The sequence below is a fragment of the Amblyomma mixtum genome, chromosome 3 (genome assembly GCF_055824585.1).
Source record: "Amblyomma mixtum isolate Tamu chromosome 3, ASM5582458v1, whole genome shotgun sequence".
Lineage (NCBI taxonomy): Eukaryota > Metazoa > Arthropoda > Arachnida > Ixodida > Ixodidae > Amblyomma > Amblyomma mixtum.
In genome coordinates, this window is record NC_143014.1 from 45,550,777 (window position 1) to 45,576,701 (window position 25,925).

General features: G+C 47.5%; 1 protein-coding gene across 1 annotated transcript in view; it reads right to left on the reverse strand.

Annotated features, from left to right (window-relative positions):
- The window catches only part of LOC149350010 (Kv channel-interacting protein 4-like), a 425,036-nt gene extending 399,322 nt beyond the window's left edge, over positions 1-25,714 (reverse strand). Inside the window, exon 1 of the mRNA XM_089579016.1 lies at positions 25,384-25,714. Coding sequence (XP_089435142.1) covers positions 25,384-25,492 — 109 coding nt within the window. The 5' untranslated portion in view covers positions 25,493-25,714. The remainder of the gene's footprint in view (positions 1-25,383) is intronic.
- Positions 25,715-25,925: the final 211 nt, after the last annotated feature.

Sequence of the window (25,925 nt, forward strand, 5' to 3'; positions counted from 1 at the left end):
GCAGCTCAAGGTTTAGCCCGACGCCAGAGCTTCTAAGAGTCTTTCATACTTCCAAGAAGTTCGTGGTCATCAAGCTCCAAGACCGAAAACATCTTTAGAAGCCTCTGGACACATGCTTGCTATACACGTGTGAACAACATTCTGTGGGCACAAAGATATAGCGGCCAATGGAAATCAGTCGTGTAGATTACTCGCAAAACTTCTGGAGCGTATTGTTAGGAAACCACGCCGACAAACCCGAAGGCAGCTGTCGATTCAAGATATACAAGAAACCTAGCTTTTCGCGAAAATTCTTGAAGCTGCAATGAGAGGCGATTTTTGCCGGCTTGCTATCCCACCTGCTCATGCCGTTTTTTTTTTCTTTCATGTGTGCACGTGTTTCTGTCTTCGAGTCCACTTCTCATATTCAAATGTCGCACGTACGCCTCCCTCCGTGGTTGTTTCATGTCGCCTCATCAAACATGCTTCGTCATTTTGTTAGCTTGTGAGCCTGCAAGGCTTTCAACCTCGTTCACTCTGTGTGTATGGCGTCTTTTTCAAGCAGAAAGGCTCGAACACAGAGGCACTCTTTATATTTTAGATATGTGACCGTTTCTAAAGGAGTCCAAGTTCCTATCTGGGAGAAAGCTCGCCAGAAAAGCAATCCAATACAGCTCAAGCTGCCCTTGAAGGTCTGTCCCGGCCGAGTGCTTCGCTCGATCAGAACATCTCGTAAGGTTGCCCCAATAGACAAGGGGATCGCGGACTTCCAAGAATAGTAGATACGCACTATGTGCATTCCTGCGGGCCAACCACTATCCAGTATGCTAACCGATCCCTCGACTTTCCTGTCCACTATATGCAGCCTTCCTCTCCCACAGGCCGCCTGATTTTCAGAGTTCAGGTGAGCTACTTAATGTCTCGAGCATGGTCTGAACCTGCACCCGCCGCCAATACGACCTAAGCACAATGGCGGGGTGTCAGAGAACACTGTAAAATATGTACAGAACGCAACAGAGCCTCCATCCAGGGCATAGCTGAGCTGCTCACTTCGTGTTCTACCGCACCTTTGCATTTTTTTTTCAGAACCTCTTCCTTCTCCTGCCTCTCACTCTTGTGTTTCCCTAGCACAAATTCCTTCACAGTATCGGTTTGCTTATGCGGCTGTATATATTTCCCCCTCTGCTGGTCCGAAGTCTCGGATTTTTGGTTGGGGGCAATAGTCTGATACGACCATGCACCGTGCAGGCTGATACTTATTTTGCACCATTTCCAAGCATTTCAAGAGCTTTCTGCACTCTAGGACGTCCAGAAACAAGATTTATTTTTGTCGTAAACCATCGAAAAGTTGCTGTATAGAGCGCAAACAAAAATCGCCAAGAGTCACTATCGAGGACCGTGCACCACGCGCTTCCATATTTCGAAGCCGAAACCGGGGCTGACGTTCCAGGGCCATGTGATGCCAGCCGCCGATTTTTTAAGAGCGTGCTGCACTCTGATATGTCTAAAGTAATGTTTTTCTTCGCAAACCACACAAAATTTACTTCTTAAAGAGTGGAAGAAAGAACGCAACAGTGTAACCTGGCGCCGCGCACTTCGACTTTCTATCCTTTTAAAGTGAAACCTTGTGGAGAGTTAGATGGATGGAAGTTAGGAGCGTCCCCTTTGAAACGAGGTGGTGGCAAGTGCCACCATGCCTTGCTCCCCCCATCTGTTTTCTTTAAGCAATCCGTCAAACTTAACGGTATTATCTATAAATTCGCCATTTTTCTTCAAATACAATTTTAAATCCCTAACTTGTGATCTTACTTCAGCGCCCTGATTTTGAGGCACCAATCTTCAAACCACTCTTGCTGAAAGATGACCCCCGGTCATTTTTCAGCGCCGCATAGCAGCCAGTCTGCGCAACTGAGTGGCGACGAACGCTACACGGGAAATCCAGGGAATGCTTCAGGCATCTTCTTTAGGGGGATATTTTCAGGTTAATGAGTGCTCGCGTCTCCTGCAGCGCGCATGCGCAGACCACCTATGCGTATGTGATGGGACGTATACCGCTTTGAAAGGCTCACTGAATTATTTTGTTAGACCACTATATATGTGTTCTAAAGGTACCCGCACATCAAGAACGATGCCTCCGTTCTTTTCCCTTCACTTGCCTTCCGTTGCTCCTCAAAGAACGTATTCACATTTTCCCTAACTTCGGTAACTGGGCGACTGCTTCTTCTTGGGTGAACACGTCACGGACAAGAGTAGAATCGACGTCGCGTTGTTTTTGCGATGATGCAGTAAAACCAGTGATGTTGCAGCACAAATAAATTAGTAGAATAAACGATACCAACCCAGCCACTGAGATTAGAGAGTAGAGGTAGCAGAAGGCTTTCCCATGGTACGTTCCGTTTGCTCCGGAAAAACATCTCACCCGTTCTCTTTATTATTTTTTGACTTTCCAAATGACTTTCTCTTCTGTCTGTTGTATTTCCAGGGACAGTATGGGCTGAAGGAAGGTTAGTTAATGAACAAAAAGTGCTGTCTGAAAGTGGCGCTATTTCTTATTCTCTGTATCAGCGCACGATTCCAGCTGGGGCATCAAGAGGGAAGGGGTTGCCTGCAGTGGCCTAGATTAGACGAGCGCGCAGCAACCACTCCGGGGCCGGTCAGACACGCCGCGGAAAAGGTCAGTGAGCTGCGCTCTTCGTCCGATCTAGGAATTCCCGCAGCCGAGTGCCGCAACAACGAACGCAATAGCGTATAGAAAATTTCGACAACAGCGCTCTGGATGCTGGCATCCGGAACGCTAGATACATCCTTCCTCAAAAGTATGCAGCCCAGCGGATTTTCTTGTGGTCCACGCAGTGGAGCTGTTTTTGCGCCGTCAGTGCTCTGAATCTACCGAGGGTGAGGTGGACCCTTGTTCTTCCAGTTTAGGTGCTTAGAGTTCCGCGGATGGTGCAAGAGCTGCAACTCTTAGAAGCAAACCCCTTGGGCTCTTTACTTTTGACGAAAGCTGTACAGTGGCACGTAAACTGCGCAACGGCTGCGTTTGGCGGCGCGAGCTCTGAATGCCCACGTACACCAACAAAAAAGTGATTTGCGAGAAAGCTCCGTCCGCAATGATGGTCTCAAGCAGCCTGGTGGATTTTAAGCTATTCGCATAACTTTGCCTCGGATTTAATTACGCTTTTCCGTCGGTGCACTGCGACTAGCTCCGGTTACTAGCCACAAAGCATTTTCGGAACCAGCGCTCCGAAAGCTGTTGTCAGCATCATCGCCGTGTAGGTTACGGTAGCCGTGGTAGCTTCGCCTGCTCAGTGGCCATGCTCATGCACCAGTCGCAAATTCGAGGCCATACCTATGAAAGTTGACTTGCGACGGCACGGTGGCGACGCCAGAAAGGTGGATCGCATGCGCCGGAACGCCGAGGAACGCCTCTCGCGCGCTGGGCGGCACGACTGCCCGATGGAGGGACGCGGCGAGCCCCGTTCGGCTTTCCCGTCGGTCACGGCGGGTGCAGCTGCGGCTGAGGTTAGCAGCAGTCAGTCTTAGCGGCTCGAAAAAAAAAATGCATGTGCTAAAACAACGACCGTTCGCTTTGCGTTCGTTTTTTTTTTTTTAGCATCAGACTCCTGAGCTTGCAGAGCTTATTGTTACTTCACTCACCATAGATAACATAGCTAATTCAATAGGCACTAATGGATATCACCTTAAATCAGTCAGCACAGTCCCCGTATTTCCCACACGCTCCCCCTTCCTCCTCGAGTGCTTGGCTTCATTCGGGCTCAGCGGACCTCCAACCGGCCCTATATAGCCGAGCAAGGATTTTTTTTTTCCTTCTCGAGTCCCCAGTACGGAGTCCCATGTTCCTCCCTCTTCTCCTCATTCGGGGATTATTACTTGACAGTTCGGCGACACTTGCGCTGAGGGCTTGTTCAGTCCTAGCTCCTCAGATCCTTCCTCCGCATTTGCTTTCGAATGGTGGAACTGTCTTCGTCCTACTTAGGCATGTGGCTATATTGCGTCGCATAAGCCGCGTCCGCAATGGCTTCGCCACATCGCAGCGAGCTTCGAATAGTGCGCGCCCGCGCAAGCGCGGAGAGGCAGCGCCTACGTCTCTGCGTGACGATTTCCAACTCGGCAACGACGTGCTCAGTGTCACCAGTCTGCCTCTCGGCGGCGAAACGCTTGCCGCATAGAACGCGCCTTCCGAGCCGCGGGGCGTGAGCGGAATGCCCCCCGCGGCTGTAAAGGCGCGCGCCCGCTTCGCAGAGAGCGCGCGCAAGGGGGGAAAGAAGAAAGGCCCGAGACATGGAGAGACAGGGAGCACGGGTGTCACTGGACGGTCGATCAGCCTATAGATTGTTGCGGGCAAGCCGGAGCAAGCCGGGCGCACGGCGAAGAAGGAAGGGGGGCTCGCGTTCCCCGCAGGCGACGCATTTCTTGCTTTGTTACCTGATTCCGCAGCAGCAGTGGCGAGGAAAGAAAAACAGAGCGGCGCGAGTTGGTGAGCCCGTTGGCCCGAGGCAGTGGGCGAAATAAAAGTTGTATAACGAGAGGAGAGCCCCCGACCCTCCGCCAGCGCGTTTCCTTGCGGGAATCGTTATCTAAGAACGGTGGAAGAAGCAATAAGAAAGAAAGGAAGCGAACGGCATGCCCGCCGAACAACGACAACTAGGAAGAAGCAGAACACAGCTGGACGGAGAGGAGAAGAGGAAATTTGGGACAACCGTTGCGAACCGCGGCGCGGCATGCAATCGGCACGACGCGTGAACAGCATTCAAACGCTGTTTAATTTAGCGCGGAGCGCTCCTCGTTTCTCCGGAGCTGCTGGCTGTAAGACCAAGCGCGCAGTTCGCAATGTTTTATGCAGGCCAAATCCGCCTCCCCTTCTGCGACGGCGCACCAGCAACAACGCTTCTGCTCGATTCGGGCAGGCGAAGACGGGGAGGCGCTCGGAGTTCGCAACGTTATCACGCAGCCGCTCGCGGAATGAACGGGGAGATTGGGGCAGGACGAGGAATATCGCGGCTCTATCGGCGCAGATGAAAGTGCGACCTTCGCGAAGGAACAGTTGCAACGCATTGCATTCCCCTCTCGTGCAACTACGCTTTCCTGTTGTATTTGCCAATAAATACAGAATTAATGCAAAACAAAAAGAAATGGAGGGAAAACTATTAGTTTTTTTTTTTTCACAATGAATGGCGCCTTTTTCGAGCCCACTGTGTTTGGCGTATATTCAGCATAAGGTGAGAAATTTCAATTGATAATCTATAAATCTCTTGAATGTGCTTTTTACTACGGCTTTATTTTTACTTATTCGAGAAGAATACTATCGGATAATTCATTTCTCATCACACCATATTGAAAAAGGTGAAGAAAAGTGGGTTTTCTAGGGAATGCACTTGTTTCGATGTACATGCATTACTTCTGATTCTATTTTGTTGATAAGATAATTTGTCATGTATGCTTCTACGCCCCATGAAAAGAAGAGGAATCGCAAGTTAGCTGTACTAAGACGAGGAACACTTACGAGGAAGTGTAGAATTGGAAGGGATTTTTTTTTTTTTTGACAGAATCTACAAACACCAAATACCGCTTACTCGGCAACAGTTCCGTAACTTTAATCGCCGTTTGAGGCCCGTCAGGCCGCGGAGGGTAGTGTATGTGGCATACATTGTGACGATGAAACCTGTTGAACATCCCGAGTTGGGTTTACCGGTACCGAGAACGTGTCAACTGAACTGGCAGTGGCTGTGTGTTCGTGAGCTTCGCGCGTTGGAGGCAGCGACGGCAAGATTGATGAGTCGAATAGACTGTGACTGTCTTATACGCTGTATAGGTGGCACAGACGCTAAAATAAGAGGCGGCGCACCAAGACAATGGAGCCGCGCTGCCTGCTGAAGCAGAGAGCATCATTCGTACATGCATTGTCAGTGCGCGCTGGTACCAACGGGGCATATACGGCTTCACTGTGGTTGTTCAACCCGCCTGTTTACGATGCTCAAGAAAACGCGAGATTGGAACGGCGAATTTAGCGCGTGCCAACGACGAAATGCGCCAAAATACAACGCTTCTTTGGAGGTAAAATTTACTGCCATCGAATTACACGGGAAAGAGCCCAAATAACTGAAAATGGTTCTTTTCGAGTGCGCGCTGAATAGGTGCATCAGTTATTCTGTGCCTCGGCCAGCGGTTTTATTCCTTGTAAAACTTACGCGTCTGCACGGAGCCACCAAAAGGGACTACCTTACAGCCTGAGTGTATTCACATGTGTGTTGTACTGCTGTCGTCCTTTTCTCAGAATAAGTACTATAACGCTAGTGCTGTAGCTGTTGGAACGCTGTGACAAGCACGCGAGCCAACACACACATGCACGCACGCACACAACAATTTAGTGGAATTGAGAAGACACGAAAAACGCGCGAAGAATGGCCTCGGTTAGTGCGAAGGGGCACCACGAAGCGGGCAAGTACGTCTCAGTGGACGAGCGCACCCAGCCGACGCATCTGAATTACTCATCAGTCGGTTCAGTCGGCATCGAGCCTGGCGTGCAACGACGGCGGCGGCCCAACATGAATGGCGCCTAACGAGGGAAGCGTACCCGACGGTGTAAGCGCCGCGACGGCGCACGAACCTGCGCTGATCCATCAGGTGGAGGAAGGGCGACGACGCGATCCATAAGCTACCCTCGCCGTCTGTTCCTTATCGCGTGAGCGTGAGCAGGAGTCGCGAGGAACCACTTCGGAGGCGCCGTTCGAGTAATAACACACGCCCAGCTAGCGGCGGGTCGTTATGAGCCGTCGTGAGATTGATTGCCGCGCCGCTTGTCTCCACCGTCCAGCCAGGGGTGTATATGCAAAGCGGATTGGAAATCGATCAGCAGCCACCCTTGACAGTGGCGGCGGCGGCAGTAGAGCAGTAGCGAAACGCGCGACGTTCCTGTCTAATGGGTGGCAGGGCTGGCCGCTTGCCAGGGGCGGCCCGACTGGGTGCTGGCCCACCGCTGACCCCGCGTGTCGCGCTGAGTCGCGTGGCGGCCAAGTCGACTGTGCGTAACTCGATGCGACAATCGGGCTCGTACCGTGTGCCGGTGCCCGGCAGACGGTTCACCGCGTGATAGACGCGAGCCGGATCGCGCAGATGCAGGTGGCGGAAAGCGAATTTTACAGCCACCGAGCGTGTTCAAACGGGACCTCCGTTTCGGGCAGCGGTATTCCGCTTCAGCTCACTTCCGCTTGTTTCTTTTTTTCTTCTTTTGGCGTCAACACCTAGGCATGGACTTAGAATACTATAGTAGAAGCGCCCAACGGAGAGCTTTCTGATGAACCGATACGATTGCACTGTACGACCGGTGGTTGCCTTCATGAAAACAAATGTTTCTCTTTCCCCGCCTTCTTTTTTTCGGTTTAGAACAAAAAGCCGAGAAATGCTACCGGCCCCATGCACTGCTTGTCGCCTTCGCCTTACCGCTGGGTTGAGCTCAATTATTCGCAGTGCATGAGGGGCCCGCTTGTCAATCATTCAGCGTACAACAAGAGGCAAAGTTCAGCTGTCAAGAACAATCAGTACACAAGCCTCGGAACAGCAGTCCTCAATGCCAAGAACCCTTTTTTTTTTTTCAGTGCGCGATAAACAAATGCGCATAACATTTTTAGTGCTAGGATCACCTACTTGGAGTTTCATCGGTCAAGAAAAATTCGATCTCCATGCGTTGGTTTAGCTGTGTTACTTAACCCGCACCCTTCCATCTTGTTTTCACTTTTCTTTCTCCTTTCATATCTCGCCTTTTTCCTCCATATCTATCGTTTCATATAGCTAAGGAAAAAAAAAAGATAAACGAAAAGCGTCCTCGTACGCGCGTACCCACGTAACCGGCATAATAATGTATCTCCAGTCTGCAGCGAGTCGGCTTCCACAGGGCGCTTTTATTGCTAGCGGCAACGCACATTTGTGGCTCGAGTGCGAGGAGACTCGGTCGCAGATATTAATGATGGATAGGCCTCTTTATTGGTACTACGTCACGTTGCTGACCCTGGGCTGTTGCTGGGAGGAGAAGTGTGCCTCCCTTCGCGCGCAGACGATAACGCGCAGAACCGGCTCGCCTGTGGCGCGCTACGGACCCCTATCCCGGTGCAGTGCAGAAGACTGCCGCAGTCGTTGCCCATGTATGTACACTCACGATCATGTTCCAGCGAATGAGAAGAAAAAAAGGGATACGAAACAGACATCACGGCCATTTGAATAGGCAGGTTAGTAGTACTAGAACACTCCTGGCGATTAGAGGGAGGATGTTCTTACTTCTCCAAAGACAGAAAGGGAAGTGAAAAAGAAAGAAGAGATAAGGAGCTAAAGTTACTTTATAGGAGTACAGAAAAAGGAAAAAGTGAGAACGAAAGATCGACACGGCTGCCATCGGGGAGACGTCCCTAACACGGGCGATAAATAAGGCTTAGTTGGAAAGCATACAGAAATGCGTGCACTTCACGGCACTGCAGATTGGGCGTAAGTATTAAATAATAATAATAATAATAATAATAATAATAATAATAATAAAAATAATAATAATAATAATAATAATAATAATAATAATAATAATAATAATAATAATAATAATAATAATAATAATAATAATGATAATAATAATAATAATAATAATAACAATAATAATAATAATAATAATAATAATAATAATAATAATAATAATAATAACGTGCATGCAGTAAAACACCAGCGTCACGAACGATGCAGTTTGAGAATGTCTTCTTAATGTTCTAAACATATTTATGAATGTTGAGAATTGGCTGCAGGCTCTCGTTTGCAGCTGTTCGCACGACATTTTGCAGGCGGCTTCATTACGAGGGGCGGCCATGTTCAGTTACTTCTTTGTTAATGATTAATCCCAATACTGAGGCAGTGTTGCGCGTTATATAAAACCAGACCGAAACCATGAAGCAATTAGTCAAAAGACGAAACGAGTGCGAGAGTAGATTACGTTTGAGCGTCTGCGAGAACGGAATAATTTTGCTGGAAAGCAGAAGCGCAAAAATATGGGCCCGCGGACCCTGAAATAAGACAAAATGTTTTAATTACAGTGAGGCTCGAAAGGCGAGGAGTGCGAACTTTGCAATCAAGAGTGCCTGGGAAGGCTAACTGGCGCAATAAGGGGTCCAAGGACGCGCTTTTCATAAATCTTCGGCAAGCAGACTGCACAACGAGCTCGGGTCATTACAGTGGCCTCTTTTATTCCGCATACGCTATTATCTCGTAGGCAGAAAGACAGCCTGAGCAAACATTAGTAAAAAAAAAAGGAAATCTAAGCATTAAATGTTGACATCCCAGGTTATGCGGCCAAACAATTTCGCTGATCAAAGCTTCAAGGCGTTGCACACGCGGCTCGTTATATTAGGGAATAGAAAAACATCAGTGAAGGAAGTGGGAACCTCGAGATACTAAACCTTAAAATAAGAAAAATAAAAAAGAAGACGCAGCGTGCGTGAGTGCTTCAAAAGCCATTTGCAGTAATTGCTCGAAAAGGCATAGGAGCGGAGCAAGGGGCGGAGAGGACAGTATATATGAGGGAAGAGAAATGTGCGAGGTCCATTTTTCATTGCCATTTTGCGCTACGTAGTTCCCCGCGGCATACATATTGTGGCGCGACCGTGGCTTTTTCTTGCGCAAAGCGCGAGAGGCGCCAGAATACCACAAAAGAGAAAAGAAAAAAAAGGGGAGGGGGCGGAGGATGGACCCGTGACGCGTGTGCCGATGACGCCTGCCTGAAGCTGGCCCGAGAATCGGCCGTCGGTCCATCTGGCGACAGGGGCTTCCGGCACGGCCACTCTTGCGTGAAGCCATAAAATGTATAAAGCTCAATAAAATCTCGTCTGACGCGTCCGGGGCACTTGCGCCGCGCATTAGGGGCCCGGACGTCGCCGTCTCCGTTCTGTCCAGGCAGCCCCCGGCATGCCCAACAAGGGACAGCGCACTGTCAACACACGTTGCGCTCTGGAACGAAAATACACTCGTGCGGAGTGAAACGCGCCAGGGCTTCCGGCGGACCTCTTGGTCACGCGGCGCGCTGTTTCTTCCTGACACGCAAACGCCTAAGCGAGAAGCAGTCATTGTATAATGACCCTCACTCAAATCTGTCATCGACGTATGACATAGCGAACGCGTCCAAAAGGGGATTATGCTGGGCGCCTTTTAAACGCTCGCCCCCAAGTAGAGAAAAGCGCACTAGTAACTCCTTGGACATCATGCGAAAGAGCAGACGATTTCGTTCTTCAAATTCACTGATTTTTTTTTCTTTATTTACGTCATCTCCCGATATCATTATTACTAGAAAGCCGGAATCCGCCCACCCTGAAATTTCTTTGCATATCTTTTGTATTAGTTCGCGCCGCCGTGGTGGTTCAGTGGTCATGGCACTAGACTGCTGACCCGAAAGACGTGGGTTCAATCCCGGCCACGGAGGTCGAATTTCGATGGAGGCGGTATTTTAGAGGTCCGTGTACTGTGCGATGTCAGTGTACGTTAAACAACCCCAGGTGGTCGAAGTTTTCGGAGTCCTTCACTACGGCGTCCTTCATAGTCAGAGTTGCTTTGGGACGTTAAAGAAACATAAACCACAAACCATTTTTATTCCTTCGTTCAAGGCGTTCTATTAACGACAGTCGAACCACCACTGTGAAGCACCTGGAGCTGTGGGGTGGGCGGGAAAAGACGCAGCAGAAGTAAAGAAAAGCGGATCGTACTTCACATCGTTAGTTTCACACAGGCATTTTTTTTATCGTACTTCACATCAGTAGCTTCGCGCAGGAACGAGATAAATTTGGAACTTTTTTAATACGTACGTGCTGTGAAACGCGACTAAAGATCAACTATTTCAATATAAAATATTAGCGAGAAGGAGCAATTGGAGAACCCCCAAAAATCATTTTTCGGCAAAAGCATTACCTTCCTCACCATTGATAAGTTCGAGAAGTTAGCAAGAAAACCATAAACGGTGTTTGCTAACCTATGCGAACTTTACTAGTGCATTGAAAGTGGGAAGTATGCGCTAATATTGCGGGCCGAAGTTATCATTGAAACCGAAAAGCCATGGACAGGTTTGTGGGGCGTCACTTTTGATTTTGAGACAACTGTGGAGTACTGTGAGATACCGTTATAAACATATCTATGGGAATGGTCTGATCATCCGATGCATAGCGAAATATTGCTTTTGAAAGTTCGGCCTGCGCTTGCACCCAGTATAGTTAGGATTGCCATAGAAAAGCAATAGGGAAAGCTTTTGACAATGAATAGCTGAAAACTACAAGCGTCCAGAGGAGGGATCTGCCTATATATTGATTGGTACGGCGCAGTATTACGATAAGCAAGGAAATTGCGTTCATAAACAACTTCCAGTTGCAGAAATGCACTTGTGCAGAATTTCTGGCTATGCGCACCTCTTGCATAAAAAGACCCGTTCACTCGGCCTTAGTAGACACAAACTAAGCAACTCTGAAATAACTTTCATATTTTACGTCACCCAACGCATTGGCTCCGCGTCTACAGCATTTTGCTCACGAGCATGAGAACGTGGGTTCCTTCGCAGCCATGTATGCGGAATTTCGATAAAGGCAATATGCCAAATCAGCCGCGTATCGAGATTTCAGCCGCACATTAAAGAACCTCGGATGGGCGGAATTAACCCACGCCACAGCTCTGAGACGTAAACAAAAGCAATCGTTTACTTTGGACATCTGCGGGCGCCCACACTTTGAGAAGCTAAAATTGTCAGTAAATTATGACATTAATTTTAATAATTGGTTTGCTTTGTTGCTTCCAAGCAGATAAAATCATTACGCAGGGGAATGGTAAATGACGTACAGCAAAAAAAAATAAATAAAAACTTTAGGATGCCTAAACAAAACAGATGGGAATGCAGCACACCAAATTCAGGAGGAAAAAGAAACGCAACCACACGCTCGTACTTAAAAGCCGCAGGCGACGAAACGAAAACAAACGGTGAAATGAAACACTATCACGTAAGCAGCTCAAACAACATCACAAGCATAGAAAACCTACGTATAGAACACAAGGAACTGAAAACAAGATTATATATGAGGCGGGAAAAAAATGCGAGCGATCAGCTTTGAGGTAACCTTAAGTGATGAGCGAAATAGTTTGTGATATTGTATAAATGCGACGCTGGACGGAAGGCGATTCCAATTTGTCAATGTACGAGGAAAAAAAGGTTAAAATCTGTTCTACAATTGATGACATCCACTTTGCAAGAATGGTTTAACTGGAGCAAGTAGTAATAGGATGGCCTGGAAATTAATGCTTACTTAAACTCGTCCTGATGATAAATTTCGTCAAAAAGACTAAGTCACCGCACTTTCCTGCGAAGCCCAGCGGGTGGCAACGATAGTGTTAGTTTTAATGAAGTAGTGTCGCTGGGGTGAATGTAGACCCAAAGGATTAAATGCGCCGAATAATTCTGAACCATCTCGAGTAAGGATGTTGAATTCAAATTAATAGAAGAATTATCGCAGGAATTCGTAAAAACAGAGTCCTAAGTAGCAGAACCACATTTAAGTTTGAACATGCTAGAGTTCCGTACATAATTAATTCAGTAGAAACAGGTGCCTTAGAAAATTGCGGCGTAGATAGCCAAGCATGAGATAACTGTTTTAGTTATGTAAACAATTTGCTCTTTTGAGAGAAGGTCTTTTATTACATGTAAACCCAAGTATTCGTAAGAAGTAACAGGGTCTAAAGGAACGTTACTTAATAGTTAGCAAGCAGGGGTAAAATAAGTGCGTGATACTCGCAAAACATTTTTAACACCTCATCCTAAAGCTCGCGTATTGTTAAGGTCATTTATCTATATCGTTCTTTATTCATCTATAGTTATCTATATTGCTTTGTTAAGGCCAGTTTTTCATGCAGAAGCATCGGTAGGATTACCTATCTCGTTATAAATAACGCGGTCGTCCGGAGAAGTCACAGTGAGGGAGGTCATTAATTTAAACTAGGCAAAGATGGGGACCCAAAACGGACTCCTGTGGTACGCCCGATATACCAGACGATAGTGGTGAATTCCTATGGTTAACAAGTACGACCAATTCTACCCAGCTGAGTATATTTTCTTCGATATTGATGCACTTGAGTTTGAGTGGTAGAATATGATAATAGATTTTTTTCAAATACTTTACCGAAATCTAGGAAGATACAATCAGCCAAAGAACGATGTTTAGTAAGGGTTATCATGGAGGGAGTTAAAGAAAGTAAGTGTGTCTCGCAAGAATACGAGTTCCTGAAACCATCTTGTGCCGGATATGGATATGTTTCGAAATATAAAGAAATACTGAATTCTGCTTTCCGCTCGAAAAGTTCCAACATAAGTCAGAGAGTAGCCACAAGCGAAGAAAAAAAGAGAAACTGAATGATTATCGGGACGTATTGAAACAGACATGGCCCTGCTGCCCCTTATACTGCCTTAGTACGCCCACTGCTAGAATACTCTTGCGTCGTTTGGGACCTGCACTCAAAGGCAGATATAAATCGCACTGAAGGAGTTCAAAATAAAGCACTTATTTGTATTTATAATGCATATGGAAGACACGTTTCCATGACTAATCTACAGAGGCGATGTGAACTTCAGACAATTGAATTCCGTCGCGAGTTGCATTGCTTGAGAATGCTGAATATTATTATCAATAATCAAACAAAAATTAACTTTGATTTCTACATGCACTATAACACATCACAACTCTAAAATTGTGGTGCCACAGTGCCGAACGAAAGCTTACCAGTTTTCTTTCTTTGCAAAGACGATATCCGAATGAAATGGGCTTCCGCATGACCTGGTCTGCTCGACAAATCAAGAGTTTTTCATGTCTGCTCTCATGCATTTTTTACAAGCATAGTATGTGTTCATCATTTTACACCTATTCTTTTTTCAGGAAACGCAGTGTGTTTGTTTATGCTCATTCCGTGCTCGCTTCTTTCTTTGCTTTGTTACATTGCAGTGTAAAACGACGTATACCTGTGCCACTCCTGCCTTGGCCTTGAAAAGGCGGTTGGCAGTATTGAATGAATGAATGAATGAATGAATGAATGAATGAATGAATGAATGAATGAATGAATGAATGAATGAATGAATGAATGAATGAAGGAATGAATGAAGGAATGAATGAATGAATGAATGAATGAATTGTACAGGCAAAAAACTGATCACATTCCCACTCCCTGCCCGCCTTTTAAAAGGAGAGCCCGTTCATAGAGCTATTATTTCTTGTCAGCGCAGGAGTGTACAGGCCTTACACTTTTCCTGCATTATTTGTATTTTTTAAAATTTTGTCTACGGGAACCAACTTGTTTCGGCAATCATCTTGAGGTCATGTAGACTCAGCTGAATATCGCTACTCTGCGTGGAACAATTTAATGTGTTTCTTGGCATTCGTTTTCTTTATAAGCGTAATATATTAACGAAGCATCAACACGCTTTCCGCAAGAGCATTCCTTAAACAAAAAGTCTGATTTTAAAAGAAAAACTGGGAATGTTTATTAACCTTAAATGGTTTTGTCGACTTATCCGGGCCCTTTGATTCAATTGGTCACAAACTTCTGATTCGTAAAACAACTTGTTACAGCGTTCGTGCCGTCACTCTCTAACTTATACCTAAGTCACAGGAGGCAATTTGCGCATGCTAACGCTACATCATCTGATGTCCTGTCGGTTCATGTAACTGTCCCTCAGGGAAGAATCTTAGGTCTCATTTCTTAACATTTTTGTCCATGATCTTGTCAACATTCATCCTGATACAACATACATTATGTATGCCGGTGATTCACGGCATACTCTCTTTTCACGGCCTCTTTTCATCCAAGATCTTCCAATGGCATTGGTTTACACACTAAATCCATGCTTTTAAATTGTATTAGTACTCTATCGATAACGGGTTAATAAGCAACTGGGAAAAAGCCAGAGCCTCACTGTTTCATCACAAAAGCATGAATATTGCTCTACCTGAAAATTGGTTATGGAAACCCTTTAAAATGAAAATTTACCATCAATAAAATGTGTAGCCACCGCGGTGGCTCAGTGGTTATGAAGCTCGGCTGCTGACCGAAAGACGCGGGTTCGATGGAAGGCGTGTAAGAGATTATTACGTTCCCTTTCACTTTAACAGGTTACCTCCAAGTGTTCGCCGGGCAGAAACTAAATACAAAATAAAAAATATGCTGCGATACATTAATTAGAGGGTTTACGACATCATGCATGTGCTTTACCACCTGTCAAGTAAATCTTGTGATTTCATTGGTTACTGCTGTATTTATTGCATTGATCTGAGGTATTGTCATGCCACTTTGGTTTTTCTTCCTTGCAATTTAATCTGATGAGGATTTTTTTTCCTTCATGTAACATGAGTCTTGTGTCTATTTTGTTCTCACCACCATACTAATTTGATGTCCGTTATTTTGAATGTGTTTTTTTTTTTTGCCTGTGTGTATGTCTGCGCGGTTCCGCTGCCTGTCGGGCTCTGCCACTCAAGCTCTATGAGGCTTTGGCAGGCCGGATTTCTGTACATTTCTTTTAATATTTGGCGCAATAAAGTATTATTATTATTAGTATTATCCCGGCCGTGGTGGTCGGATTTTGATGGAGGAGAAATGCTAGAGGCCCGTCTACAGTGCCATGTCACTGCAGGTTAAAAAAACCCCAGGTGTTCGAAATTATCAGGAGCCTTCTACTACGGCATTCCTCATAGCCTGAATCGGTTTTGGACTTTAAACCCCACAAAGTCATAAAGCCAATCGATCAAATGTTTATGCGGGCACTTTGATCATAATATGTCTTGGCACTGCCATGCCAATTTCCTTATCGTCAAACTGCCAGAGGGGGTGGTTCTAGTCAATTCCGTCAACTACCCCCCTGGTGTCATGAAACTGCTAACATATATATTGCTCTTTTTCGCAGTCACCCTAGTTACTTCTGACTCTTATGGAAGACAACAAATACATCAAACATTGGCTGTCCTTAAAGGAAAAAAAATTTTTTCGCTCCTTATGCATGAAGTCTTGGGGCTTTCTTTCTACTCTCCTCTTCCCTGAGCTCAGAACTCTAAAACTGCCTGCCTTAATGAACCACCAGTTTGTTTCAACAAACAAGAAAGATGTAAAAAATACCCTTAATCATTTTAGCTCGCATGACAACCTCAGAAATTCTATAGTGCTCAGCCCAACCCGAACTCCAGAGACCTGGTGTGCTTCCCACCTGGATATTATGGTCAGTAAACGTTAAGCAACTGCCTGCCACACTTACTTAATGGCGTTACCCTATGTAATATTGATGTGCTGAGATGTTCTGCAACTGGTTTATATCAAGCGGTTTTGCGTTCATGACTGTGTCCTGTTCAATTTGTACTCAGCGACAAGCTTGGGCGTGGTTTTCCTTGAATTCTCGTGATTTTTTTATGTATTATGTGCAAGAATTGTTTCACGTTTTGTAGTTTTACTGCGGTGCTTTGTCCTTACATTAGTTATTGGTGGAAGTGTTCCCTCCGCCCTGCTGCAGCCATTATAACGAAACCTGAGGATAGTCAAGCTGCCTTTGTGCAGCCTTCTTCTGCATGTTCCTTCACAACCTTGAGTAGCCTTGCTTTTAGAAATAAATCAAATTTAATCAAACATTAGATGCCAGTATAAAAGCGGTTTGTGAATTTTTTGCCTTGTCCACAAAATGGTAGTTAGTATTAAAATAATACGCAGGTGCATTAATGAGTACCTCACTCTAAGTCGTGCGCCTCATATTAATATTATACCAAAACATAGCTTTAGGACTGCTCAGAGTATGCAATCAATTTTGCTACATTTTGTTTTGCGGCTGTGGGATCGTAGGATGCGTGGTACACATATATATTTTTTTTTCATTTGCAGCTACCAGTTTCTATGACTATGCTAAGGCCACATACACGCTATATTAATTTTGGCGATCTTTTCTTAGCCACCCACACTGTAGAAGGCAAAGTGCCGAAAACGTAGAAAGCAACTCGGTATAATCTTTCACGGATAGGCTTTCACTGATCGCCCCTGCTCCAATTAGGCGCAGTAGTCAGGTTACGGAACAAATTTCTCGTCATGAAAGTGCCCTTTCCCAGAGATCATCAGGGTACCTGCTTTGCCCCCGAATGCCGTTATTCGACTCACGCCAAAGACCCGGGCTCGAGGCAGGCTTCGAATGGCTTCTCAGTTTCGCAGTATTTCGTTTCAATACTAGAACGCACGTACGCACACGCGCAAAAAAGCAAAAAAAAAAGCAAGAATTTAAAAGATATAAGGTAAAAGAAGCCACCGAGCGGTGCGGCCGCGAGCAAGCGAGGCTCTGGGCAGAATGTCTACGCTACAGGAGCGGCGGAGGTGGCAGCCGCGGGGCACCGTACATGAGCCGGTGGCAGGTTGCGATACAAGACACGATTCTTATTGACCCGCCGAGGCAGCAGACAAATGATGGCGGTGGGGAAGCGGGGCGCGCATTTCTCGAGGCGCACTCGCTTACAACCCCTCCTCCCTTTTCCCCCTCTTCACCATCGGGACTGCGGCGCACGTCCCCATTTTACGCGCCGGCCGGCAGATGACACGTGGCTGCACGAAGTGGCGAGAGGGTTGCCTGCTTCAAAAGAGAAGGGGGCGGCTTCCGCGCGGGCGGCAGCTGACGCGCTCGAGCCTACACCACGCTGCTGGCACGAGAGTCGCCGCGGCAGTAAGCGGTAGCAGCGAGCACAAAAAAAGAGAGAGAACGAGGGGGGGGGGGGGGGGGAGAAACCCGTTCCTTCTCCCGAACGCTCGCTTTATGGGCACTAAAAGGAATCCCCCCACGTCGAGCGCGGGGGGGGGGGGGGGGGGGGGCGCCATTCCAGCGCTTCAGTTTGTAAAGGTATGAATTCCAGAACAGCCGGCAGGGAAAGGAAAAGGGGGGGGGGGGGTCGACTTCTCATTTTATGGCGGGACTACGCGGGCTGTGCACGCGCGACGGCGGTTACGTGTGCAGTGCGCCCGAAAGCTCCTTTCTCCGAGACCCCCTCTTCTCCGACCGCTTTGCGAGCCCCACGCAGTCTACGCCGGCCCGGGTCGCGCGACCGTTTCGCTGGTCGATATTTAGCGCGAACTGGCGGGCACCGCGGCCGGTAGCGTGTCTTTGTTCGCCGCATGCCGGCTAAACTAATTAGCGAGGCCGGGAAAGAAGGAAAAGAGTGCCATCCACGCGGAGCCGGAAGCAAAAGGCGAGGACGCTGCGAAATAATTGTGCGGCGAAGTAACTACCGTGGCCAGCTTTAACTGATTTTGCCTTTACGGCGCGACGAGACGGCGCTGGTTCGGCGACAAGCAATACAGATTTTGTGAAATAGCGGAAAAGCTTATGCAGTTTCAACTGCAATTGCACTACAGTTCAAAGTAGGGGAAACGGAAGACGTTAGTTCGTACCACTGGCAGCCCTAAACGTTTCACGCCCTTTGTACCAGAATGACGTCATTTATTTCTTACCACATTTTGCAGCTCTTGTATTATTTCTTGAAGAGACCGTTTTTTTTTTCTTTTCCCATTTCACGTCGAATGTGTTTTACAGCACGATTTATGTAACTCCGTCTTGCTCATCTGGCGTGTCTGGTAGTGCCTTTCGTTATCTTTTTAGGCAGCTAAAAAAAATCACATCAAATGTGCTCTTTCTTTTTACTAAACAGAACCGTGGACACTGCTTTCAAAACGGACTCAGTGAAGTGTGACTAAAGAATGAGGAAAGCGCGACGAAACAGTCATGTAGATTCATGCGCATATACCGATGAATAGCTTAAAGGAGATAAAATTGCGTCGTAAAGAGGAAAATGTAACGCCGCCAGGTCGCAGAAATTGAAATATGACTCCTCCTGTAAAGCGTGCTTTGTCTGCAAAGCAAGCAAGCATGTGAATAAAGCTTACTTTTATGTTGTTTGTCTAAGGCTTACGTTTATTGGGCCTCTTCACCATTTATTAAGCAGAAATAGTTGTATTGTGAAAGTTTTCCAAAGACGACAGTGATATCAGTGGACAGTGACCAAGATCAGCTTTTGTCCTGCAAGCGAAGTGAAAGCTCGGTGGCTCATCCAGCGCATGTCGTTAAGAAAGCCTTCCTTGCCTCACGCGGGCTGCAGCGATGGATCAGCGACAGCAGCGATCAGCGAAGCCCGGATAAGACCGAGGTCACGTGATATGTGCGCCGCCTAGTGATGTGTGATGGCGGCGAGTGTGGCTGAATGTGCTCCACAGCCGCACGGGTTTTCTCTGACGCACCGGTATGGCCGAGATTCTTCGCGCCATAATGCCGAGCATAATCGAGCTTTAAAAATTTTTAAACTCATGCAGCTGTAGCAGCAAGCTATCGGTATCTAAATATAGTCTGGCATCCAAATGTAATATTAAAAAAAATTCACTTTCAGAATTTATTTAACCAGCAAGTGGTTTGAGCGATACACCTGCCATTGGTATTAGTATACTACTTTAAGTTCTATAATGTTCTTACTATATAAACAAAGTACTTATACCTCAAAAGGCCTAATTTTTAATACCACTGACGGGTGTCGTTCACATAGAGTTTCATAGAGCATATATTTAAACGCAGCGTTCAAGAAGCTTGCGGCGTAGTTTTATTGCAGGCACGCTTAAAGACAGTGTTATAAATTAGGCTGTGATTCTAGGATTCGGAGTCTGTGTTCGTATATTACAGTACCGCTTGGTGCGTTGCGCTCGGCAGTTGGTGAAGTATACGGGAGCTACCCTCATCTTTTCTCGTTCTGCTGTCCTTCCTGCTGTTTTTTAGGCTCAGAACAAAGCAGGCTGATGACGGCAGTCACCAAATGGTGATGGTCCGGTGAGGAAAAGGCTTTGAATGCCTTGCTTCGCCGTTTGCACGATGCGGTCACATGCCTCATCACCAGAAATCACTTGCGGACAAGAGAGACGTCTCGCTCACCGTGTGATGCACGGCTGCTTCATTTCCCTCCCACTATTTTCAGCTCTTTCTGTTGTCACTTGGTCCCGTGCCCACTGGCTTTCACGCACACTTGGGTACGATGCCGCGATCTTCTAATGTTTTCTTTTCTTTTTTTTTTCTCACCGGCCTCACCTCTCTGTGTCTTCGTTCCGAACCCTCTTCCTTCATTTGTTTCCCGCGTCGTCGTTTCCTCGTCTCACACTCCCAGACCGCCAACCCCGCTCTTGTTTTGCCGCTATTCCTGGGTTCCTTTGTTCATCTCGCCGTGTTTCCTTTTTCTTGTTTCTTATCTTGATTTTCCGCTTTGGCTGGCACATCAGGAATCCGGGAGGAGTCAGCGCCGTCTTGCCTGCGCCCAGTTTCCTCCGCTCTCTTCGCGTGCCGTGTGGCAGCGCCAGCGGGAACGAGGCGCTAATCCCAAACCAACGCGGTGTTCCAGCGTGCTTGAAACGGCGCAAACGCTGCGTCACAGCTCTGGTTGGAGCCACAGAGGAAAATAGTTCTGGGAAGAGGATCGGCTTCTGGCGCCGGCTGGACAGCGTCAGCTTCGCATGTAAACGTACATTTCTTAGAAAGATACAGTGGGACCAAGAACGTAGAACACTGAATCACCAAGAAAGAAGGCGCCAGGCGCAGGTGTCCGTTAAATGCGTGCTATGCGCAGAACCGACAACGAGAGATGATCCCCTGGCGCATAGTGCAGAATAAAGTGAAATATCTGTACTCCGTGTTGCCCAGTTTTGCGCTCTACGACTCAGGAATTAATTGTGCCGGTTAGCAGAATTAAGTCTGTGGTGCGGCTTCGCAGAGGTTCTGTATTAAAACACGCTTTATTTCTTTTTTCTCCACCTTTCAAGGATTCGTTTACTGCCACCTCGTAATCAACGACGTCAGCACATAGGCTTATTTTTATGGTGTTTTCTAAGGCTGGTCTGCTTCGTATGTCAAGTATCACGGAGTTATCAGTCTAATTGGAAACCTGCCGCATACCTCAATGACTATGGTGTTCGGCTGCTGGGCGGTCTTTGAATCTATTCTCGGCCGTGGGCGGCCGCATTCTGGTGGAGGCGAAGCGCAAAAGTACCCGTGTGGTGCGCGACATCAGTGCGCGTAAAAGAACTGTATGTGGTCCAAAATACTCAGTATTCCGCCACTACGGCATCCCTCGTCATCCTCGCGCCGGTTCGGTACGTTATGTCCCACGTACCACACCAGACTAACACTACTTGATATGACCTGGAGTCAGTTGAATGCGCGATTTTACCATTGACACCCAACATTTGAATAAATACTCCCAAACCAGACGCCGGAATAAGAATTTGGAAAATTTTACTTCCCAAAAGTGTCCTTGTGATTTAAGCAGTCAGTCTTGCGCATGTTAAAATTCGTGTCAAGTAAGGTTGAACGCCACTGATAAGTGTTCATCGCAACTGTCAAGCTAAGAGCCCCTTCAAAGTTGGCAGACCAGTATGTTTCCTCCCTCACTGTCCGCATAAGGCATCCTATCAACTGTTTCCACCGGGCGATTTCATTTAGCTCTGCCAGGAGTGCACGAGCTTTGGGAACGAAGAAACGTAAGATGTTTATATTTGTTCGTACGACAGATAGAGTAGTATGTATAATTGAAGCCACGGGTTCAAGCCCCAGAGCTATTCAGTAGAAGCGGGCTGGATCTTGTTCTTCGCTAACAGACAGTGGACATCAGACGAGATCTCTCAAGAACAAAGAATAGGTTGGGGCAAACGAAAAGGAAATAAAAATAATAAGCCCCTAACTGCACCACATACGTACAACAGGCTTAACCCAATTCGAAAATAAAAGAATAGGCCTGTGGGCAATGGTAATTTTACCACCCGTAGGTGGAAAAGTGAAAAGAAAAGGAAAAGGCCACTATAGCGACCCACAGCCGGGGGAGCGGGCCCGGCGAGACTCCCCTGATCTCCCCTGGGAAGTAGCGGGAAGGATGGGTAAAAGGGATGGGGTGATTGGTTATAAGGAGTGGGTTATGAACAGAGAGAATTAGCCGGCGAGTTGCTTTGCTTTTTGACACAGCAGTAAACAGAATGTTAACTACCGTAAATTTCAGCCTGTTTCCCAGGCTAACAAAACAAAGCTGTGCAATATGTAAACGAATTCACTGTGCGCATTAGGGAAACCCATCGAGAGCTCATTGAGGCAAAGTGAAAAGCAGCCAAGCGTACGTGAACAAAAGGAAAAGATTAGCAAGAGGACACTCAGTGCCTTTAGTGAAGTTAACTGTACGCGTGGTGAAAAAAAAAAAAATAATGGCGGTGCAAACCGGGGCCATGTCGTTAAAGCAAAAATAAAAATCCTACAGTGCAGCGTGCATGTATCACGCGCAATACGCGCATTACAGATCTATGTCAAGCAGTGCTCGGGAAACCATAACCATTGTAACACGTTCAGAGGGAGATAATAAATGTGTTCAGTGTGGAGGTAAACATAAAATAAGCGCTGCAAATTTTTTTCACCTTCTTCAGAACCAATCGAAAGGGCGTGTAACATTAATCAAGCGGATTTATAAAGAAATGCCTAATTATCAGGCTACACTCTATTTGTTTCCAATAGATGACACCCAGCGCAGGAAACGCTGTTTTCTAAGCTAAGCTAACCTTTTAGTGCAATAAAACGAGATCACGCGATAATTAATAGAATCGGAACCACTGAAACTTTATTTGAGCATTTGTATTCCTGAGTGTCTCCATATTCTTCATTAAACCGCCGCGATAAGGATAAAAATGGTATAGAGGTGAAAATGCCCTGTTTAAAAAAGGAAAACATGACCACAGTTCCCATCTAGTTATTAAAGGCAGAGGAAGCACAGGTTGGCCCAAAAAAGCTTATCTACTCATGAGCGGTGATCTTCATCATCTATATAAATTGAGATTTAGCTGTGTGCGGAAATAAGTTGATGCACGTAGGAGTTGCTTTGGAGTCCATGGGAATTACACAGGCAGGAATTGAAAGTATGTCGACAATGCGACAACAGTTACAACTTAAAGAGAAAACAGATAAGACGAGCTCAACTCCTCCTCGTTCTAAAATTAATGATAGAAGGTATCTGTGCCATTCAGACACAACTTCTTTTGAATACCGCGGCCCCTGTGAGGTCCCTGTTGATGTTCGAGAGACTGAAGTGTTTCTCATCATGCCTATGGCTCAGTGTTTCGCACCCACAGTCCAATAGGGTGCAAGGCAACTGACTACAAGCGAGTGACAGCGATGCGTTGCAGTTATCTCAGGGTCAAGACTAGCGAAACCACCCTGACCTAGTCACCGGGTCCAAGGCGGAAGCGGAGTAGTCTGGTTACTTGCATCACAACATCAGTGCTACTCCGTCAGCTACAGCTGTTTACAAAGCATAGACAAAGAACCCATAAAGATGGTGCGCGTAAAGTAAAGTTTTGTTCTTGAACACTTGACATTTATAAGTATTACTACATTTTATTAAAACGTACAGAGCTCCAAGCAGTCACCAAAACCAAGCGTGCTGCTACAGCACGGAGGTGAGTCAGGAACTGTCAGCGACCGGCAAGTTTACGAGAACGCGGTGGCCGCTATCATTAGTCACCGATGACTTGGCTGTTTCGCAAGAGATGGAATTACAAGCGCCAGCGGACACACGCTCGCTCTTTTATTCGCAATAGCATTTATGAGACAGTTTAACGTTTCTGTGCAATACGTCAGGCTTGTTGAAAGCGCATTGTAAGCGCAGAAAATGAGCATCACCAAAGAAAAAAACCTCATTACCGCGTTTTTGGCAGACCGCACTCAAACCTTGCACACGCCAGCAGTCAGTAAACTCATAGGAACGTTTCGCCTGCAGAGACATGTTTTTGTCTACATGATGTGTTCAGAAGCAGATGAAACACAATCTGCGCGCACTCTAGCTTATTTGAACAACATTTTGGGAACGGGTGCACTTTCGGTGGGTGAGGTGATTATTTCAGACATGCTCGGCCAATGCCGCCGCACTTTCCAAACATTCCAATTTTAACCTTTTGAACACGCATGCCGTTACTTTCAACTACACTTCATTTAGCCCGTATTCGGAGAATAGCGCCGTTGGTTGCAGCTTCGTGGTAGATACGATGATAACCAGATTATCATTAAACTGCACTAGCCACAAGCACAATAATTGTAACTTTATCCATATCGTACGTGTCAGGCTACAATTCACTGTTAGTAGAGCATGCCACAACGTACTGCATCACGCTACAGGTACCCGGCCTCCTAGAAATACAGCATCAGCATTCTGTTCTGTATCATTTACAGATGCGTGTAATTTCAATTTCATATCAATACACAACATTGTGCGCGTGAAAACTGAATGCCAAAATACGTTGCTTGACGTACAAGCGCTAACTATGTCTGTCTGACGTAGACAGTTACAAGCTTTAATTTTTCAGTATAAGGAAGAGGAACACCCAGATCAGGAATTTGAAATCCAGAATTCGAATTCCTGCTCTGAGATGCTTTCATTAATGCTAGTGAAGAAACAATAAAAGCGTGTTGCACAGCAACTTTTGTGAGGTCAAAATGGGAACTCTGCGCCTCCAAAAACACAATCAGACTTCACAAAGAGCGAAGGCGGAACTATAAACGACTCCGCAAGAAATCGCGGCGCCCTAAGCAGCACACACGAGTCTACTAGCACGCAACCGGAAGTAATCTCCGGAACTCCGGAGCCACGCGGAAGCATTCTACTTAATACATGGCTCGAGCTGACCGTAGGTGCAGTATTCAAAAGAACGCATCATTATCGGAACAGAATCCGGGAGGCGAGCCCAGAAGTACGCTTCGTAGGGGGACGGCCGGCTTGTGCGGACACGCAGAAGAGGAGCGGGGAGGCTGATCACCACGAAAAAAGTTTGCCGCAAAAACAGCGAAGGGGCTCCTTTAACAGAGCTGTCCGAGAACCGAAGGGGACGACACCGCTTTTCAGCTTGTCTTTTGGCTCAAAACGCGGAGAAATAAATTAATCGCAGTGGGCGCCTTAGCCCGAAGGAGGGAAAGGAATAAACGCTCGCCTACTCTTCAACGCGGAAAAACTCGAAAGCGTGGAGCGCAGGCACTTCTCAACCGCACAAAATGATTTTGAAACTTAAGTGAGACACTCTAAAAGAGCAGGGATGCCTAATTTCGAGGTATTTCACCACGGCGAGCAGTTCGAAAACGGCGTCGCGGCCCGCTCTCCGGGTCGCGAGCCGAAGTTGAGGAGCGGAAGCAAAACCGAAACTGTCGCGTGACTACCGGCCCGCGCTGTGGCGCGAACATGCGCGCCGCGCGGGTCGCGCGCCCGCACCGGTGCCGGCGGTCGTCGGCGGCTCGCCGCGGTGCTTGAACACCGGCTGTAGCGGCGTGCTGTCACTCACCTTCGGGAGAAGCCGCACGGTCGGCAGATCTTCCGGCAAAGCGGCGCTGCTGGAGTCCGCTCGAGCCGGCCAGGGGCACGGCGGCGGGGTCCTGGCTGCGCGTGGACATGGCAGCGCGGCGGCCTAGAGCAGAGCGCGCCGCGCCGAGCGCACCATCCCTCGGGGGGGCCGGCCTCGCTGTTCAGCCGCGGCTGCTCGCCCGGGGCCCTCCTGGCGAGACAGCCTGCTCAGCGTGGCCAAGAGTCCCCATGGCGGCACAGACGGCGGCCCGCGGCTGGAACCGCGGCTGCGCGCGCCGCCCCCCGAGCGCGAGCATGCGCAGCGCCCGCGACGCCGCACGCCATCTGGGGGCTGCCGGCGAACACAACGCGCGCGCGGGAGGCGGCTCAGAAGGGCAGGGAAGACGCGGCGGCGCCATGGCCGGCGCACACACGGACGCGTTCAATGCTCCCCGGGACGGCGCGCGCCTCGCTAGGGCCACGGTTTCCCCAGCGCTGGGGAATGGCACGCTTATGTAACGCGTGCCATCAGCCCTTCCTCCT